Source organism: Scardinius erythrophthalmus (assembly GCF_964197995.2).
Source record: "Scardinius erythrophthalmus genome assembly, chromosome: 20".
Classification (NCBI taxonomy): domain Eukaryota; kingdom Metazoa; phylum Chordata; class Actinopteri; order Cypriniformes; family Leuciscidae; genus Scardinius; species Scardinius erythrophthalmus.
The window spans coordinates 38,736,290-38,756,332 of record NC_138240.1 but is presented as its reverse complement, the minus strand read 5'-3'; the positions used below and the strand labels follow the sequence as shown (position 1 = coordinate 38,756,332).

The 20,043-nt window shown below is 43.7% G+C and overlaps 2 protein-coding genes across 4 annotated transcripts in view; one reads left to right on the top strand and one right to left on the bottom strand.

Moving 5' to 3' along the window:
* LOC308681337 (uncharacterized protein) overlaps positions 1–11,592 on the top strand; it is a 64,891-nt gene extending 53,299 nt beyond the window's left edge. The window contains exon 6 of one of the 3 annotated variants that reach the window (XM_081350139.1): positions 10,698–11,592. In XM_081350139.1, the coding sequence (XP_081206265.1) occupies positions 10,698–10,910 (213 nt within the window). In that variant the 3' untranslated portion in view covers positions 10,911–11,592. The remainder of the gene's footprint in view (positions 1–10,697) is intronic. The other 2 variants (XM_081350140.1, XM_081350141.1) reach the window with 2 other exon arrangements.
* Positions 11,593–16,541: 4,949 nt separating this feature from the next.
* prickle2a (prickle homolog 2a) overlaps positions 16,542–20,043 on the bottom strand; it is a gene marked incomplete at both ends in the record, with an annotated part of 39,780 nt that continues 36,278 nt past the window's right edge. The window contains 2 exons of the mRNA XM_081348497.1: positions 16,542–17,443; positions 17,782–18,717. Coding sequence (XP_081204623.1) covers positions 16,542–17,443; positions 17,782–18,717 — 1,838 coding nt within the window. The remainder of the gene's footprint in view (positions 17,444–17,781; positions 18,718–20,043) is intronic.

The following is a 20,043-nucleotide window of genomic DNA, read 5'->3' as shown; positions in this document are numbered from 1 at the left end:
AACAAGGAGGATTCTGGGAACTGTAGTGCAGACAGGACGATGACAGACAGTGAATGTGACATTAGTTAAATATAATAAATATATTACATTTATATTTCTCTGTGTGTTTATGATGCATAAGTAAATATATCTGCAATATATTACACATGCAGTGCCATATCGGATGACTTACACATCTATATATTATATATATATAAGTGTATTACTGAATATAAAATAATATACATATGATATATTAGTAAATATATTGTCACATATTTTTCAATATATGAAAAGCGGCAATTCCTTATGTATTATTCAATATATTATATTGTAATATATTAACCCAATATAATAGCCCAAATATACTGTTAAACCATTTAATATATTGATCATTCATATATGGGAAATATATTTTCGTTCTGTATGGGCTAACAGACCTTGTTTCAAGCATAAGCGCTTTTAATGCATTTACAAAACATTTAATGCAGAAAGCATCACAAAAATTACACACAATTTTTGTGATGCTTTCTGCATTAAATGTATTGTATCAACGCGTTGTCTGCTGTGTTCAATGTGAACCACAGCATAAATGAGTGAGGAATATGTACAGGTAAGGATTAAAGTGCTTATGTCAGACTATCATTCTTATACACAGCCCATTAATGAGAATAAACACCAAGATATCTGTCTATAGTCCGCATGTCCAGTCCGTGACAACGACAACTAGTTCAATAATCTGCAGAAAATGAGCAAAACAATGGCAACAAAAACATTCTGTCATGGAGGATTCTCTGAGATGCACCATAGACTGGAATGTAAAATGAATGTTGACCCAATGTAGTGAAGGTTCACCAGGTGCCTGGGGAGTGAGGCCGGGTGTGAGCGAGAAACAGAAGTGGATTAGTGAGCATGGATTGAACTCCACTTTCCTCCACTCATCTACAGGATTTTGTGTACTAGAGAGGCTCGTCGGGCCGCCCTGTACACATCCGTCACGCATTCTAGCTATTGTAGAAAATCATCTGCATATTACATGCATACAGAAAATTCACATCGTTTTCACAGCAAAACATGCAGCAGAAATAGCAAGAGTAGTGCTTTTCTGAATATAGTTTTATTTTGAGACCTGTTGGTAAGTTTGTGTCTTCAGTGAGTTACACAAATTAAATCTAGCTCTATTATAGGGTGTGTTTTCATTGTAATCATAGTCATTCATTCTATTTTCAAGAAACTGCACAGCAGAGCTCATGATGCGATGACTCAGATACATGCGGAATGGTAATCTAACCCCGCAGCGCACACACAGAGACACGCTATCTCCATGGTTACCACGGATGAGGCAGTAGGTGCTATTTTGAAGTGATCCGATAAAAGCTAGCAGCTCAAACACACATACATACCTAGAGTTTCTACAAGACTGCCTGCTTCTCCACACACAAATGATAACGATTTTAGCAAGGGTGAAATGCATATTATTTAATAATCTTTCTCTTAGCAATATAGAAATTCACATTTATTGGCATTGGTTGTTTTATGTAACCTTGTATGTAAGGCTTTTATGTAACCCTGATCAAACGTTCTCTGAGGTAACACCACATATAAATAATTTGATAAAAAATTTAAAGTAGATTTTTATATTTTTAGGAAAATATTGTTTGCCTGAGCAAAATGTCTTCCCTGAATGTAGGGAACGTAGCTTACGCTTTAGGAACCCAGGAGTGACGACCTCTGAAGCATTAATAGAATATGCCAATTTACTGCTTGGCTTCACCATTCCAGGTACACTTTTTGGTGCAATTAACTGGGGCCGTTTATCATTTTGTTCATATTTTCCACTGAAGGAGCTAATACTCAGAGAAATCAGCAGTGTAGCAAACCTAGAGAGTGCCCTTTTTCCTTCATTTAGAAATCCGAGGTAATGTGCATAACCCATACATTCCTTTATATCGGTCACTTCACTTCATCATGCGTTGAGGTCGTGTCTAAGCGCAGGTCCTCCATCTGATCTGGATACGGCCCGGATCCGGCTGACTACAGTAAACCTCAGGATAAACAGAGAGACTGACATTAGCGTAGATGCCATTCTTCTTATGATGTAACGAGTACATTGGGTGTTATAGGAAATGTTCCCGGTTCCGGCTGATCTAGTTTATGCAAGCTAACAATCATTTAACTGATTTGAATAAGAGAAATTGATAATGTGTTATGTGTCTGCCAGGTTAAAGAGATGTGTTTTTAGTCTAGCTTTGAACTGACAGAGTGTGTCTGCTTCCCGGACAATGTTAGGAAGACTGTTCCAGAGTTTTGGTGCTAAATAGGAAAAGGATCTACCCCAGCAGTAGATTTTGATATTCTAGGTCAGAGGTCTTCAATCCTGCTCCTGGAGGGCCACTGTCCTGCAAAGTTTAGTTCCAACCCTAATCAAACACTCCTGAATCAGCTCATCAAGCTCTGCTCCTCAGAATCGCTTGAGTATTCAAAGGCAGGAGTGCTGAAGCAGGAACTGAACTCTGCAGGACAGCGGCCCTCCAGGAGCAGGATTGACGACCTCTATTCTAGGTATTATCAACTGGCCGGAATTTTGAGATTGCAATAGACGTGAAGGACTATAATGCGTTAAGAGCTCGCTCAAGCACTGCGGAGCTAAACCATTTAGTGCTTTGTAAGTAATCAGCAATATTTTAAAATGTATACGATGTTTAATAGGCAGCCAGTGCAGTGTTGACAGAACTGGGCTAATATGGTCATACTTCCTGGTTCTGGTAAGAACTCGAGCTGCTGCGTTTTGAACCAGCTGTAGTTTGTTTATTAAGCGTGCAGGGCAACCACCCGGTAGAGCATTACAATAATCTAGCCTTGAGGTCATGAACGCATTAACTAACTGTTCCGCATTTGTCAATGAGAGCATATGGCGTAATTTAGATATATTTTTAAGATGGAAAAATGCGGTTTTACAGATATTAGACACGTGACTTTCAAATGAAAGATTGGTATCAAAGAGCACACCCAGGTTCCTAACCGACGACAAAGACTTGACAGAGCAGCCATCAAGTGTTAGACAGTATTCTAGGTTATTACGTGAGGAGGTTTTTTGTCCAATAATTAGAATCTTTGTTTTTTCAGAATTAAGTAGTAGCACCCAACAGTATGACGGAAAATAAATAACTAAAGCTTTTTAATGATGTGACTAAATAGGACTTTTACTAATTGCCATCTACCCGTGTTTGCCGATCACAATTTCCTTTGCTGTCATTGTTTTTATCCAAATTGCTTTGAGAGGGAAGCTTATGAGTGTATGAGTGCAAAAATGAGTTCAAGAAAATATCTCAGTGGAACCCAAAAACAAATAAACCAACAACGAAGAGAGCATTTCAATGCAAAACTACAGAAGATTCCATCTATATTTCTGCTTAATGACTGGCAGGGCCTTTCAGGCAAAATAAAGAAACCCAAATCTTCACATGCTCATATAGCAGCCTGCGTCACATATGATATGTGGAAAAACGACCTTACAACTGATGCACAACTTAACAGCGAATACAAGAGGCATGCTCATTTATGGACTCAAGTACTTACAAGAAACACTGACGTCACTCTGACATTAGCCTCATGTAATCTGTCATTCAGGACGCATAATGAAAATTTGAATGACCCAAACAATGGGAACTTTTAGTCAGTAATTGAGTTGTTAGCCTAGCATGACCCAGTGTTGTGAGAGTTGCTGGATAAAAAAAAGCCAAGTAAATTATTTAAGCACAGCAATTCAGAATGAATTGATTACATTGTTATCTCAAAAGGTGCATGGCCAAATTGTCCCTGAGATAAAGGAGGCAGCATTTTATTCAATCATAATGGATATCAGCAAAGTTGATCAACTCAGTCAAGTTTTCAGATCCGTTACCGTTCGAAAAGATGAAAATGATAATGCACTCTTGATTAAGTAACATAAGTTCCCTTTCGTTGTCACTCCGAGTTACGTCGGATGACGACGAATGGGGTTTCGCTTAGAAAGCCTATCATCTTCGAGTATATAAAACGAGCCAATGGCAATGAAATGCCATGGGTCTGCGGAATTTGCATAGCGTATCTCCGCCCCATCCTGGGGGTATATAAGGAAGTACGCCAGCAACATGCAGATATGTTTTCGCTTCGGAGCCAAGTTGATTCTTCACTTCACAGCCAATTCTGAGTTCATCTCTTCATTCTCTTCGAGACGAGCCTCTCTCCAGGTGTTGGCGTGACAGCGAGTTCCAACGAGTGCACATTCCCTGCTTATCTGCGCAGTGATTTGCCAGAGTTTGTGTGTTCATCTCCCTGGTCGCTTCAACATTTGAGGAGAAATCTCCTTTCACAAAAGAGCATTGCACGCGGCACGTCTTTTTAAAGATGCCTTGCCCGTGCATTTCTGGTTGCGGTCTGTATGTGTCTGACTCTGATGGGCACAATCGCTGTCTTGTGTGTCTGGGCTTAGAGCACGCTAAGGCAGAGTTTGTGGATGAGTCATGTTCCCACTGCGGGAACATGCCCATCGCACGGTTGCGGTTTAGACTCAATGACCTTCGTGGTAGAGTCCCCTCACCCGCACCACGATCTACGAGCTCCACGAGAGCTGGTACTTCGGCTGGCGGCCAGGGTGACCTGAGGGTTACGGTGTGGAACAAAGCGCCGACTATTCCACGCTCCACACCGTCCTCTAGCGCCGTGCAACCCGCGAGTGTTCAGAATGAGCCTGCAGTACAGTCCTCTGACTTGCCGCAGGTCTCATTCGGCGCTCCAGAGGAAGACCGTATGTCGATCGCTGCATCACAAGGTGGGCAGGATTCCTTGGGAAGTGACGATTCGGCTGTGCTGCCACCCTCGGGTGTTCCAGCATTGCCCGAGTCTGATCCCGAGCTGACGGCCATGCTTTCCCGGGCAGCCGCGGCCATTGGTCTAGAGTGGTCCCCGCCACCTGGCCCAGTGCGCTCGCAGCTGGACGATTGGTTTTTGGGAGCGGCCGCTGACCCTCGTCGCCGACCAACCCCAATGCCTTTCTTCCCGGATGTGCATGAGGAGGTCACGAGGTCCTGGAAGGCACCATTGTCTTCCCGTGATCGCTCGGCGACCTCCTCCGCTTTGCCTCCTCTCGATCAGGCGGCTGCTAAAGGGTACACTGGGGTTCCCCAGGTTGAACGCTCTGTTGCGATGCAACTGTGTCCTCAGAGTGCTTCTTCCCGTGGCGACCCAAAGCACCCCTCCAAGGCCTGTAGGTTCTCCTCCACACTCGTGGCAAAGGCCTACAGAGCTGCGGGGCAGGCAGCCTCCTCACTGCATGCCATGGCGACACTGCAGGTCTAACAGGCCCAGTTGTTACGTGACATGCACGAGGGGAGGACTGACCCAGCACTCTTTGACGAGTTGCGTGCCGCCACCGACCTCGCTCTCCGGGCGACGAAGGTGACCGCACACTCGCTGGGTCAGGTGATGTCCACTTGTGTGGTCCAGGAACGACACCTGTGGCTTAACCTGGCTGATATGCGGGAGGCCGAGCGGACCGGTTCCTCGACACCCCCATATCCCAGGCTGGCCTCTTCGGCGGTGCAGTCAAGGACTTTGCCCAGCAGTTCTCGACTGCCCAGAAGCAGACTGAGGCTCTAAAACATGTCCTGCCCCGGCGGCCCGCTGCTTCGGTAGCGCAGTTGTCGGCACAGGTGCCTCAGCCTACTCGCCGCCGAGGGCGCCCTCCTGTGGTTCCCGCCCCTCCCGACCGGCCTCAGCAGTCATCTGCCTCCGGCCCGTGTCGTGGAGGAAGCCGCAGGAAGGTGCCACAGCCCTCTCCCGCCCCGCGCCCCGCTAAATGCCAGGCCAAGCGGCGCTCCTGAGACGGGCTGCACAGAGATGGCACTGAGTTCTTTTCAGGAGACGGTAGCAGGGCCGCTCCTTCCCCCGGTGGAGGGCCGGGGGAGAATCCTTGGTTGTCCCATTCCCGCTGCTTGTCCCACGACGGGCAGCACCCTAAAATGGTCAAAGAAAGAACTCACTCTCCCATCTCTGAGCACACAGAGTTCTTGGATGACAGTGTGCGCCGCTCACGAGCCTCGCCACTCTCGTCCCCCTCTGTCGCCAGACCCCTGCCAGAGCACGCCCCCGTGGGACGGTGGTCCTCCCCTGGCCTCCTCTGGCAGGACGCGGCTAATGACCGTGCCCAAGCACCGGGCCGCTATGCCACCCACGCCTGGGCCGGTCATTCCGCCTCGCTGCACCACCGACGGTACGTCTGTGGTCCGTATGACCCCGCTGGTTCAGTTTCTGGGAGCCTGGTTAGAGCTTCCCGGTCTGTCCCACTGGGTCGCGAGGACCATCAGGCTCGGCTACGCGATTCAGTTCGCGCGGTCTCCTCCCCGCTTCAGGGGAGTCCGCTTCACAATGGTCGGTGACAATGCCCCTGTCATGAGAGCGGAGGTCGCCACCCTACTGGCGAAGGGTGCGATCGAGACTGTCCCTCGAGCCGAAATGAGGTCCGGCTTTTACTTCTTTGTACCGAAGAAATCCGGTGGACTACGACCTAGCCTGGACCTGCGCGTCTTGAACCGCTCCCTTCACAGGCTGCCGTTCAAGATGCTCCAAACGCCTTTTCGAATGCGTACGGCCACAGGATTGGTTTGCAGCGATCGACCTGAAGGACGCCTACTTCCATGTCTCCATTCTTCCTCGACACAGACCGTTTCTTTGGTTTGCTTTCGAGGGGCAGGCATACCAGTACGCGGTTCTCCCTTTCGGGCTAGCCCTGTCTCCTCGCGTCTTCACGAAGGTCGTCGAGGCAGCCCTTGTTCCCCTACGAGAACACGGGGTTCGCATCCTGAACTATCTCGACGACTGGCTGATTCTAGCTCACTCTCTAGACCAGGTTTGCGAACACAGGGACCTTGTGCTCCGGCACCTAGCTCGTCTGGGCCTTCGGGTCAACTGGGAGAAGAGCAAACTCTGCCCAGTGCATAGGATCTCTTTTCTCATTATGGAAATCGACTCGGTCGCGCAGTCACTGCTGACTTGTCTTCGTCAGTTCGAGGGCAAGAGTGCGGTCCCACTGAAACTTTTTCAGAGGCTCCTGGGGCATATGGCATCCGCAGCCGCAGTAACGCCGCTCGGTTTGCTTCATATGAGACCGCTTCAGCTTTGGCTTCGCGATCGAGTCCCGAGGTGGGCATGGCAACACGGCACGCTCCGAGTCCCAGTGACTCCGACCTGCCGTCAGACCTTCCCCCCGTGGTCGAACCTCAATTTTCTACGGGCCGGAGTTCCCTTAGAACGAGCTTCCAGGCATGTTGTTGTATCAACAGATGCCTCCGCCACGGGTTGGGGTGCCATGTGCAATGGACATGCTGCCGCGGGCTCCTGGACAGGACCCCAGCGCCTTTGGCATGTCAATTGCCTCGAGTTGCTGGCTGTACGCCTTGCCCTGCAACGCTTTCGTGCGTTGCTCAGGGGTCAACACGTACTAGTCCGATCAGACAATACCGCCACAGTAGCGTACATCAACCGTCAAGGTGGTCTACGCTCCCGCCGTATGTCGCAACTCGCCCGCCACCTCCTCATATGTAGTCAGAAGCATCTGAGGTCGCTTCGAGCCATTTATATCCCGGGAGACCTAAACCAGGCGGCCGACGAGCTGTCTCGGCTTCGGCCTCTCGCTGGAGAATGGAGACTCCATCCCCAGACGGTTCAGCTGATTTGGGATCAGTTCGGGGACGCACAGGTAGACCTGTTTGCCTTCCACGACTCATCCCACTGCGACCTGTATTATTCCCTGACCGAGGGCACGCTCGGCACGGATGCACTGGCGCACAGCTGGCCGCGGGGCCTCCGCAAGTATGCGTTTCCCCCAGTGAGCCTTCTTGCGCAGACCTTGCGCAAGATCAGGGAGGACGAGGAGCAGGTAATTTTGGTTGCCCCGTATTGGCACAACCACACCTGGTTCCCAGAACTAGTACTCCTCGCGACAGCACCTTCCTGGCCAATTCCCCTAAGGAAGGACCTGCTTTCACAGGGACGGGGCACCTTATGGCACCCTCGTCCCGATCTGTGGAACCTCCACGTGTGGCTCCTGGACGGGACGAGGTAGGTTTGAGTACCCTACCACCAGCGGTGGTGGCTACCATCACTTCCGCTAGAGCATCGTCCACGAGACATGTCTATGCGTTGAAGTGGAACCTCTTCATCAACTGGTGTTCTTCTAAAAATCTAGAACCCACGAAATGCCCCATCAGTGTCATGCTTTCCTTCCTCCAAGAAGGGTTGGAGCGAAGGCTGTCTCCCTCCACCCTGAAAGTGTATGTTGCCGCCATTGCCGCACATCACGACGCAGTTGATGGTAAGTCCTTGGGGAAGCACGACCTGATCGTCAGGTTCCTGAGGGGAGCGAGGAGACTGAATCCTCCTCGTCCTCCCCTCGTACCCTCTTGGGACCTCTCAGTGGTGTTAACTGCCCTGCAGAGTGCTCCCTTTGAGCCTCTGCAATCAGTGGAGCTTAAGTTCCTGTCAATGAAGACAGCGCTCCTGGTTGTATTGGCCTCCATCAAGAGGGTAGGGGACCTGCAGGCATTTTCGGTTGACGAAGCGTGCCTGGAGTACGGGCCGGCTAACTCTCACGTGATCCTGAGACCCCGGCCTGGATATGTGCCCAAGGTTCCCACCACACCCTTTCGAGATCAGGTGGTGAACCTGCAAGCGCTGCCTTTGGAGGAGGCAGACCCAGCCTTGGCACTGCTCTGTCCAGTACGCGCACTCCGTGCTTACGTAGACAGAACGCAGTGTTTCAGGACCTCAGACCAGCTCTTTGTCTGTCATGGTGGGAAGCTGAAGGGAAAGGCTCTCTCCAAGCAAAGGTTGTCTCACTGGATAGTGAACGCCATTGCTTTGGCTTACGAGCAGCAAGGTCGACCATGCCCCCTTGGTGTGACGGTCCACTCCACCCGGAGTGTGGCATCCTCTTGGGCTCTAGCGCATGACGCCTCACTAACAGACATCTGCAGAGCTGCAGGCTGGGCGACACCTAACACATTTGCGAGATTCTACAATCTCCGAGTGGAGCCAGTTTCTTCTCATGTACTCGCCTCAACTAGCCGGTACTAGATTCTGCTCAGGTGTCTTCGCTTGCTCGCCATTCCTCTCCACGGACGGGATACGTGCGATATTTTCCTCAGGTGAGCCTAATAAGCCCTGAGTCTCCTCCAGCACTGACGACGTCAACGCCAGAGTTATGCCACCGGCAGCTTTCGCGCTTGGCTAGGTGCCTCCATGTGCATGGTCCCCTCCGGGCGACCCCCACATGTGTATTTCCACTGTAAGCCTCTTTGAGCATGTGTCTTTCCCTTGGCAAGCCACCTTGCCACCCCTGGGGTTGAAATATTCCACCTGCGGCTGGACACCCCAGTGTTACTCCGTATGCAGCCCTTCGGGGTCATATGTGTATTCCAAGTCCCCCCCTTCGGGTTGGGCATGATTGCATATTTCCACTGAGATATGCTTCCCAGTGTACCTTGGTATTCCTGTGTTAAGTAGGACTCCTTCGTCCGTGCCAGTCTCACGACAGGGAGCTCAGACTTACGCAGGGCACTGGAAGACAGTCGAGAGGTGGCGTGATTACACTGGGAACCCCATTCGACGTAACTCGGAGTGACAACGAAAGGGAACGTCTCGGTTACGTATGTAACCCTCGTTCCCTGAGTAGGGAACGGAGACGTTACGTCTCCCTGCCACTTCTGCTGTACCGCTGGAACGCCTGAGTTCAGTCTCGGCTCCTCAGCGAAGAAACATATCTGCATGTTGCTGGCGTACTTCCTTATATACCCCCAGGATGGGGCGGAGATACGCTATGCAAATTCCGCAGACCCATGGCATTTCATTGCCATTGGCTCGTTTTATATGCTCGAAGATGATAGGCTTTCGAAGCGAAACCCCATTCGTTGTCATCCGACATAACGTCTCCGTTCCCTACTCAGGGAACGAGGGTTACATACGTAACCGAGACGTTTCATGGTACTTCAAAGAATGCCATAGTACTATGTAAATACCATGGTACATATATATGGTAATAAATTTCACTAGAAACAAACCTTGTTGTATTATTTTAATTTAATACTGTGAAGCTGCTTTGATACAATCTGTATTGTGAAAAGCGCTATACAAATATACTTGACTTGACTTGACTTAATGATTTAGTAACATAGTATATATTATTAAATAGACACGATTTAGTGGTGTTAAATAAGTTAGATATGTATTTGACAGTAACCACTGCTCGCTCGCTTTTATTAACACAATCTTCTGAAAGAGAACCGAATCTCCTGATCAAAAAACATGTGAAAAAGAAGAAACAAGCGGAAAAGAGCATTGCTGTCTTTGACACAATGTTTTTAGCTTTTTGTTCAAATTGTTGCTTTTTTTATGAAGTTTACCCACATTCAAGTATTGATCAAAAGAGTTCATGAAACTAGAATAAAATGTATTTTATTTCTTTTTTAAAGCAGAGGCTCTGTTCTTTCTTTTGATACAGTGCATGTTCAGATATTCATACAACAATATAATCTGAGGGCCATAACCATTTTGTGAAAATTGTAAAAGTAAAATAATTAAGAAAGGCTGGTGGTGGCTGGCAGCTTTTTAAAAACAAAAATGCTGTAGTTTAAATAATATATTGTAATGTTTTGAGTAATCCATGTTTATAATCCACGCAGGTGTATCGGCAGGACTGTGATACATTTGGCATGGTTGTGAAGATGTTGGTGTCCAAGGATCCGTCCTTGGAGAAGCCAATCCAGCTGTCTCTGCATGAGAACCTGAGGGACATCGGCACGCGCTGCATCAAGGCCATGGAGCAGTTCATCCATGAGTATGATTCCCGAGAGCTGGACACTCCATCCACTTCCCAAATACACTCCATCAAGTGAAGACTGCAAACACAAGGCTGAATGCAGATACTGATTTGCTAACTTCTTATTCACGCTATCCATTCAACTTTGAAAATGCGCCACATTATTAACACTCCTGTAGTTCTATCAGCGTTTCTGTAAATGATTTGTAGCACTGATCCTAATGCTAAAAATCTGTCACGATATTGACCCAATTAATATACATTGTCAAATTAAATTAATTTTAGAATTACTCGTATTTATTCTGGTGATAATCAGAGGCTGTGCTAATTATCTGTAATTCCACAAAACCAGTGAGAAAAGTCTAATTTTTAATGGTCATTACCAAGATTCCATTTTTTTTTAAATGAAATTCAAGCTAACCAATGCAAACCCAGAGTAAAAATATATTTAAGTATGAATATATAATTCATGTTTGCATTGATGTTTTCTGCCTGTATATTGTTTGCAAACTGTAACTATAAGTACCATGTTGAGAAACAAGTCTGAAATATCAGTGGAAGACAGAGTAAAGAATAATGAATTTAGTTGTACATAAAGCATGAAGTGAAATGTTAGTTTGGTATTAAGCTTGCTGTTGTGTCTTGAATTTTGTCTGTCTACATGTATTACAAATAAAAATGGTCTTCCACTAATCTACAGGATTGTAAACATTTTCTTTTAAAGTCCCCCTGTGGTGAAAGTCCAGCTTTTAATGTTGTTTATGTGTCTATGTGGTGTTTTTAATGTGCTTTAAGACAAACCATGTGTAAATTCATAAGTCGACACCATTGCTGAGTATTTCCTCCTTAAAACTGCAGTGAACCAAAGACAGTCTCAAAAACACGCTTTGAAATCGCTGGTGTTTCTGACGTCACAAACTACTTGTAACCAATCAGATCAACGTGCCGGCGGGTTTCAGCATATCATTACCAGTGAACTAGCAGGAGAGGTTCTGTTCTGCGTTGAGGTAATCATCATGTGAAACACCTGCAGAGAATGAGAAAAGCTGAAGGTTCTGTGACTTCACTCTCTTCGGTTAACATTGTGTCTTCTGTTATTTTGGGTTGCTGCTTTATTTGTTTATTATTTGTTTGCTTCATGTATTAGTTTAGTTTGGGAGAATGTATGTTTGCAGGCCTGTTTTGGAGTGTGTATTTTGTGTTTGTGTTAAAGGGTAAGTTCGGTATTTTACACTTAAAGCCCTGTTTACAGATCGTTTCTGATGAAATAGAACGGTTAAGATTAAAATTTGGACACATGCTACTGTCCCGAGAATTTTAGGTTTCTTTCGCTTTCCCCAAAATCTCTAGAATGGGTGTATACATACAACCGGCGTAGCGTCATAGAACGTCTCTGAAAAGGTTCACGCCCACTTTTAGGGGAAAACAATCCGGCGAGCGCCATACACAGTAACGGATTGTGGACGTGTACTAACCCTTACAAACATGTAATTTGTATTTAAAAAAATTTTTTCACACAGTAGGCTACCCCTATTATGTATTTGTATTTAATAATTTTTTTCCACACAGTATTTTGTATTTTTTATTTTATTTTAAATACATTTCCATGTATTTATGCCCATCTCTGCCTGCCATCATCATCAATATCTTGCTGTTATGGAAATATCATGAATTACGGATGATGCTATCGAAAGCTAAATCAGGCTAGTTGTATAGCTGGACAGAAAAGTGCACTCAGTATAGCTACTCTAAATATAAAGACACAATATTATACATTTAAAGATGTTTACTTCTTAAAACCATAGTAAAATCATTCACTGGCTACCTGGTGACTCGATGAGGTACGAGTAAATGTCCGGGTAAACCACTGGGTGGGGTTGTTAGACCAATTTGACGCTGGTAGAATGAAACGGGATATGTTTTTAAGTTGCCCAAATTAAGTTTATAAATGTATCGTTCACGCTCTATGGAAGGCAGGGTGGACATATAATTACTCGACATATTTCATCTAAGTGATTTCTGAAGTTATACACGTCTGCCGGCTGTGTACGGACGTTGTTTTGTGCCGCTATTTTGTATTGAAGTCTATGGGAAGTCTGGCTTGTTTTCCCCTAAAAAGGGGCGGTTACGAAATTGACAGTTAAGTTCCCGGATGTGCCGGTTGTATGTATAGGTGCACTGGAACAATCCTTCATAAAACGCATTAAACTTTCGTTTACAAAGATGTGAAACTCACCGAGTGGTCAGGGGTGTTCACTGATATGCTCACACAAAAATCGCTGCAAAAGATGCTTTCCAACAGGTGTTTTACCATTCGTTGTAAAATTGTGGATCTATTTTTCCAAACGTCTCACACCCGTAGATTCTTCCGTTGAGAGCTTGAATAATAGACACTCCAGCCCAGTTGGTGGTGATAATGCACCTTTGCCAATTGCAAGCAAACCGCTGGCATTTCATTGAATACACAGAAGAAGCAGAAGAAGAAGCGGCGGAGTAATACCGTACCTCACACAGCTCACCCAATACAAGTCAATGGAGTTGGACAAAAACTACGATAAAACCTGTTGGAAAGCATCTTTTGCAGCGATTTTTGTGTGAGCATATCAGTGAACACCCCTGACCACTCGGTGAGTTTCACGTCTTTGTAAACAAAAGTTTAATGCGTTTTATGAAGGATTGTTCCAGTGCCCATAGGCTGCCATTCTGTAGGTGGGGGGAAAGCAAAATAAACCTAAAATTCTCGGGACAGCAGCATGTGTCCAAATGTTAATTTTAACCGTTCTATTTCATCAGAAACGATCTGTAAACAGGGCTTTAAGTGTAAAATACCGAACTTGTCCTTTAATTACGTCGCTTATTCTTTAGTTACGTTGATGTTCCGAGCGGAATGTTTTCCGTATGTTTTTTCTTATTTAGTTATGAGTTGCAAACGTTATTTTTCTTAATAAATACTTTTTGATTCGCTTTTGTTCTGGTTGCCTTCCTCATTTGTCGCGGCCTCATTTGTATGTGTCCGACGCTGTAGAGAGCGATACATAAACCACATTACCATTCTGATACATCGACTTTAGACGAGCCTGTATAATTCAATCTTCCACTACTTTTTCTGAATCAGATTCTGGTTCTAACATGAAAGAACTAGCCATTGTGCAGCGTTTACTATAGTAAAGTTGAGCGAGTGGATCTCTAAACTGGTGTGAGTGAGTGGAGGCGGGGCTAATTTGCATATTCATGAGAACTTCAAGATTGTGAAAAAAAATCACAAGATTATCTGAAACTGAAGGAATTTAAAAAAGCACAAAAGAAGTCATTTACACCCTACATCAGATTATAATTCAGAAAATATAATATAAAATAGTATTTTTAAAAGATCACAATGGTATTAATCTGAAGCTTAATTAAAGACTTTGTTTGTTTGTTGAAATAGTTATTTAATTCACATACAAGACATGAACGGGGGATACACATGCAGTCACCATTGGATTCTACACTATAATATGATACAAATAATGCATCTGAAGATACAAAATATAGAAATATTTAAGACAATATTTACAGAACTTTTACAATACTACATTATTTTTATATATTGTTTTTATCATTAGGAAAACATTTAATTTTAAGATATTATTTGTAAATGACTTTGGAAAAGACAGAATATTGCATTTAAAACCATAACCAACATTGCCCAACAAAATGATAAACATTTTATAAAGTTTAATTTTAGAATGACATTAATAAAACAAGTTGAAAACCATGAAGAGCGCATATTAGGAAACTACTGTATTTAGAACAATTAACAGTAAGCAGCGAGGGGATTATAGAAAACCGTATTGCCACTAAATTATACCAAAAATTAAGGGGAAAAGAAAGGGGAGAGTGTAGACTTGACTAGAATTATACTCACAACCAAGAAAATCTAAAAACAGATTAAAAAAATGGTTGTAATTAGATTTGTTATGCACTGAGTTTATGGAATATGCCGAGCAGTAATCCCACATTTTTTCAAGAGTAACGCAAATTAATTTCAGAGTAAGTTAAAAATCCATATCCTAATTCTGAAGATTAAGTGCACACTGAGTCGTCACTTCTTTCCTTCTCCTGAAATGAAGTTATGTAGCAGATTGTTATTGCACAGGTTTCTACAAAACAAAATTCATATTCTTAGCAATAGATAAAATTCCATGTACAATTCCAATAAATAGAAATTAATACGTTTGATCATTGTGCAATCTCCAGTCACAGTAAACACATGATTTCAGATCAGAACACATTACCTACAGTGTTACTTATGCAATGACTGAAACATGCCTGAATTGGATTTCAACCCATTGTTGGATATTTAGGAAACTAATACAATACACAACAGAAGTGAGTACACCCCGTGAAATATCACTTAACTGTCAAATGAATTTAAATGTTATCACCTCTTGATAACGGCATTATTTCTGCATTATTTAAACATTTTAAATATATATATATATATATATATATATATATATATATATATATATATATATATATATATATATATATATATATACACACATACATACACACACACACACACACACACACACACACACACATACCTTATGGGTTGAATTTGTCTGCATGACTGATTGGCTCCACATGGAGAAGATTGGACAGAAAAATTAAAAAATCTGATCGTGAGACTTCACAAAGATCAAAAAGGATACAGGGAGATTGTGACCAACTAAAATGCAGTCTAAACTTTGCAGTTGCAGCATTAAATAGGAGGTATATAATGAGCCATAGTACCATCAATCATCCGAAAACAGGGATGTCCAATTCTGTTCCCAGAGGACCACCTTTCAGCAGAGTGTAGCTCCAGACATATTTAAACACACCTGAATCAACATAATCAACATCTTTAGGATTACTAGAAACTTTCAGGCAGGAGCAAATGAATGATGATGGCCCACCAGAAGCAGGATTGAACACCCCTATCTTAAAATTCCTCGTACAATCTAGTTCTGAAAAGCAGAAGGGCAAGTGCTTTAGACATGGAAATGGGGTTATCAATGGAAATCAGGGTTTCTGAGGCAGCTCAAGGACATTGTATGGTCTCAAACTCTATGGACAAATCATTGCATACCCTTTAGAACAAAAAAGCAAGATTGGAAGACGTTGGGCAAAAGAAGAATATTTCAGCATGATAACGATCCACAGCACATTGGCAAAATCATGCAAGAAATTCTAAAGATGAAAAAAGTTTTAAAAAATGACCCGGCAAAGTGTGTTGTCTGACTTCCAATGAAACCCCTTTGGGTTATTTTAAAGAGAAATGTAGAGGAACTCAACCCTTTCCAGCAAAGAGCATCTGAAAAAAAATCTCTCCAGAAACACTGGTGTCCTCCATTCTGAAAAAGATTGAGACTTTATCAAAAATAAAGGTGGACATCAAATTAAGGGAAAAAAAAGAATCTCTGTAATAAAAGGTGTACTTGGATCAAGTTCCTACTGTGGAGCCTGTATGTTTAAATTAGTACATCTAAACGGTTAATATTACACAAGAGGAAATACCTGTATGTTCAACTAAACAAGTAACACAATTAACGCAAGGTGATAGAATTTTGAATCATTTGACATATAAATGATGTTGTACAGGGGTCTACTCACTGCTCACATACTCACTTCACCCACTCTCACATACACACACTCAGATACTCACATTACCATTTGCTTATGATATGATGCAGTTCTTGCTCTTTCGCCGTTTGCGTGTATGTAATTGGGTGTGACCACCCGTCAATGTAGGACTATAACGATGTCGCAATTCCTCATTGTCAAAGTATCGGAGCTGCACTGGCCGTGGAATGACTTCACCCATAAGGTAACCATCATCATCAGACACCTCTGAAGAAGAGGAACAGGTTGAGCAAAACTGATCTTCATCATCAGCTGTTTCTCCATACCTACCCATATACTGTCCAATTTGTGGACCTCCAGGATCCTGCAAGGTGAGGTCCGATGTGGTTCGAGGGCATGGCCTAAAGAACTGTTGTCGATACCCATAATTAGCTCCAAAGAGATTGTGTGACATTCTTGATGAGGAAGGTCGCTCAAAGTCATTGTGAAATCTATGAATGGGATCCCCAGGGAAACTCTGATTTTCTGTAGCTAAATGCAGGGCATTGTCTGACCGAGAGCGGCGGGAGCGATAGTCATATTTATGACCTTTGTGACTCTTGTGGTGGTGACGTTGTCGCTGACGCTGCTGTCTGGGAGAGTCTTGTGTTTGAGGACGTCTTGGCCGTGGTGTCATTGCTTGGGCATTGCCTTCTTGCATACAGGACATGCTTCCTGCAAGACCAATGCGACCTTTGACTGGATCCTCAAAACTTATCCCTCTGTGCGAATCCCAGTATAGTGGAGGAGGGTACCTTACTCTGACAGGCATGCCAATATCAGCAAGGGGTCTTGGGACAGAGCTCAGGGATTCAGTGCTGCGGAACTGCATTGATGAGTTTAAAGTACCCATGGTGCCTTTATCAGACACAATTACCCCAGAGTCTTTACTCAGGTCAGGCATAGAAAATCGAGAGAAGTGCTCCTGACGCCTGTTAGTCCCATCTAAGGAGTTTCCTGCTGAAGACAAACAATGGGAGAGATCAGATATAGATCAGATATAGGTACAATGAGAGAGATCAGATATAGATCAGATATAGGTACAATGGGCAGATATCAGATATAGGTACATCATGTGAAAAGTGTTAAGTTTGAATGAACCAATCTCTCATCTCTTCTTTTGAACATAACCCTGTCAGGCAGTGATATGGAGTATCATGGTATTTGTAAGATCAGAAATATATGTGTGACAGTTGAATGCACAATTCATCTCTTGTTTTGATCATATCCCTGTCAATTAGTGATATGAAGTATCATGGTATTTGTATTTGTATTTGAACTGAATTTAAGCTCACCTGTAGTGTATGAAAGGGCCAGTGAGTCAGCAGAACCTCTTGGTGTTTGTTCTAGTGGCGTAAGTTCACCAAAGCTTGGCCCAAATTGGTGCCTGCTCCTCAGCAATGGAGGACGCATCTCTCGGGGGAAACCTTGCACACTGATACTGCGCTTGTCCAAAAATCCAGAATTACGGCTTGATACTTCATTGAAGCTCATTTGTGTTTTGAGCTTGGGAGCGTGAAATTCAGGTTCTTGGCCATGGTGCATCCAATTTTCATTGAAAGAGTGCCCCCTCAGAGCAGCAATGACTGGAGGCTTTTTGGAATTACCCCCAGGTGGTTCTTTGGACCAAGACTCTGGACTGCTCACTATCTTGGGTGGCTGATTGGGAGAAGGAGGGTAAGCGGTATGGATGCTACATTGGCTTCGTAGCTGATGGGGATTTGGAGATGTGGAGGAATCTCTTTGTTGAGACTCATAGGAGTAAGGCTCATCCCGGTTTACCCAAACTGGCTGCTCATGGTTGAGACTTGGAGATCGACTTTGGGTTCTATTTGGGGTTCTTGTTGGTGTGCGATGGGGAGTGCGACTGGGTGCTGGGCTTGAGATGCTCAGCAAATCCATTTGAACAGCTAGAGGCTCCACATCACCAGCTAATTGTGTAGGGCCAGATGATGTTTGTCGGACACCTTCACCCTTCCCTTTTGTCCCATCCTTGCCAATCTGACCACTGTGGTGTGACTGTCGGGAACGGGCACTCTGGAAAGCAGAGTCTGAAGAGTCCGACAGCTCAGGCTCATCCCCTTGGCTGCAGAGACGGGAACAATAGATCAAACCTTGTTTCGGCAAGAAGGGACGACCCAGCAAAGACTGATTGCAGCGGGCACAGCTGAAACACTCTTCAGTGGCATGCCAGTGTTGGCCTTCATATGCCATCTGTCCTTGGTCTATACCTAAAACACATTACAGACAAAAGAAAATAACCATCTTTATTTATTACGACTTCAAAAGTAGGGTGTGGGAAATCAGTATTCGTATTTAAAAATGCTTTCAAGCAGTCCCATCTGTATCTTTTTGTGTTACAACATGTTTTTGCAGAGATGTCTATTGAGCTCATGAAAGCAACACAGATAGCAAAAACTTTTGAAACTGGTCAAATTTGGAAGATAGCTATCACATTTGGCATATATATAGCATGGCCAAATATATGTGGGTCAAATTTTCAGCATATTTGTTTTGCCATCACTTTAGAATTTGAGGTTTTTATAAGAAATTTTGGTTACACTTTATTTTGATGGTTCACTTTAGAAACTTTAGAAAACTACTAACTATAAGTAACTTTGCAACTACATGTCGGCTAACTCTCAGAGTATAAGTAAACTATAGTAGACTGGTAGGGTTAGGTGTTAGGATTTGGGTTGGTAGAATACGTTGACGTTGTTGCAAAGTTACTTATAGTCATTAGAATGTCTGTTGGAGGAGCATCAAAATAAAGTGTTAGCATATATTAAGTAGACAGTCTATTAATACTCTGATGAGAGTTAGAGTTCACACTTGATGTAAACATTTTTTTAATCTGTAGAAAAAAACATACACCTGGGACAGCATGAGGGGGGCGTACTCCTTTAAGTGATGCAAAATTAAAATCACATCCTAATATTCACACTATTTCTTGGCACAAATTATAATATATCATTTTACATTGATTTTTGGCATTACACGGGCCACAGTATAAATGCTGACGGGCCACCTGTTGAGTGTAGTAAATTACCAGTGGACCAAGAAGAACTACATAAAGAACTTCCCCTTACTCTACTCCAATCACACAATTAAATGCTTGGGTACTTTTTTCATTTTCTTTTAATACAATATTGGAAGATATTATACAATGCTGGAAGATATTGTGCAAAAATGTAAACGTACATTCTGTGCAAATGATGTGATGCCTAGTCGTTTGTTAAAGCAGACTTTAGATTGTTCTCAGCTGTCCTTTGTCTCTAAAATCTTAGAAAAATTATGTGCTGCAACAACTACTTTAATTTTTTAACGAAAATTCTATAGGAGAAAGGTTCAGCAAGGATCTATTCTTTTTCCCACACTTTTTTCTTTATATTTGCTTCCATTGGAGAGTCATTTCATTGTTATGCCGGTGACACTCAATTGTATCTACCACTCAGGCACTCTTATATGTTTAAGGACATAACAAATTGGATGATGAAAAACGTTTTAAATGTTAAACGAGGATAAAACAGAGGTTATTGTTTTTAGCAACTCAAATA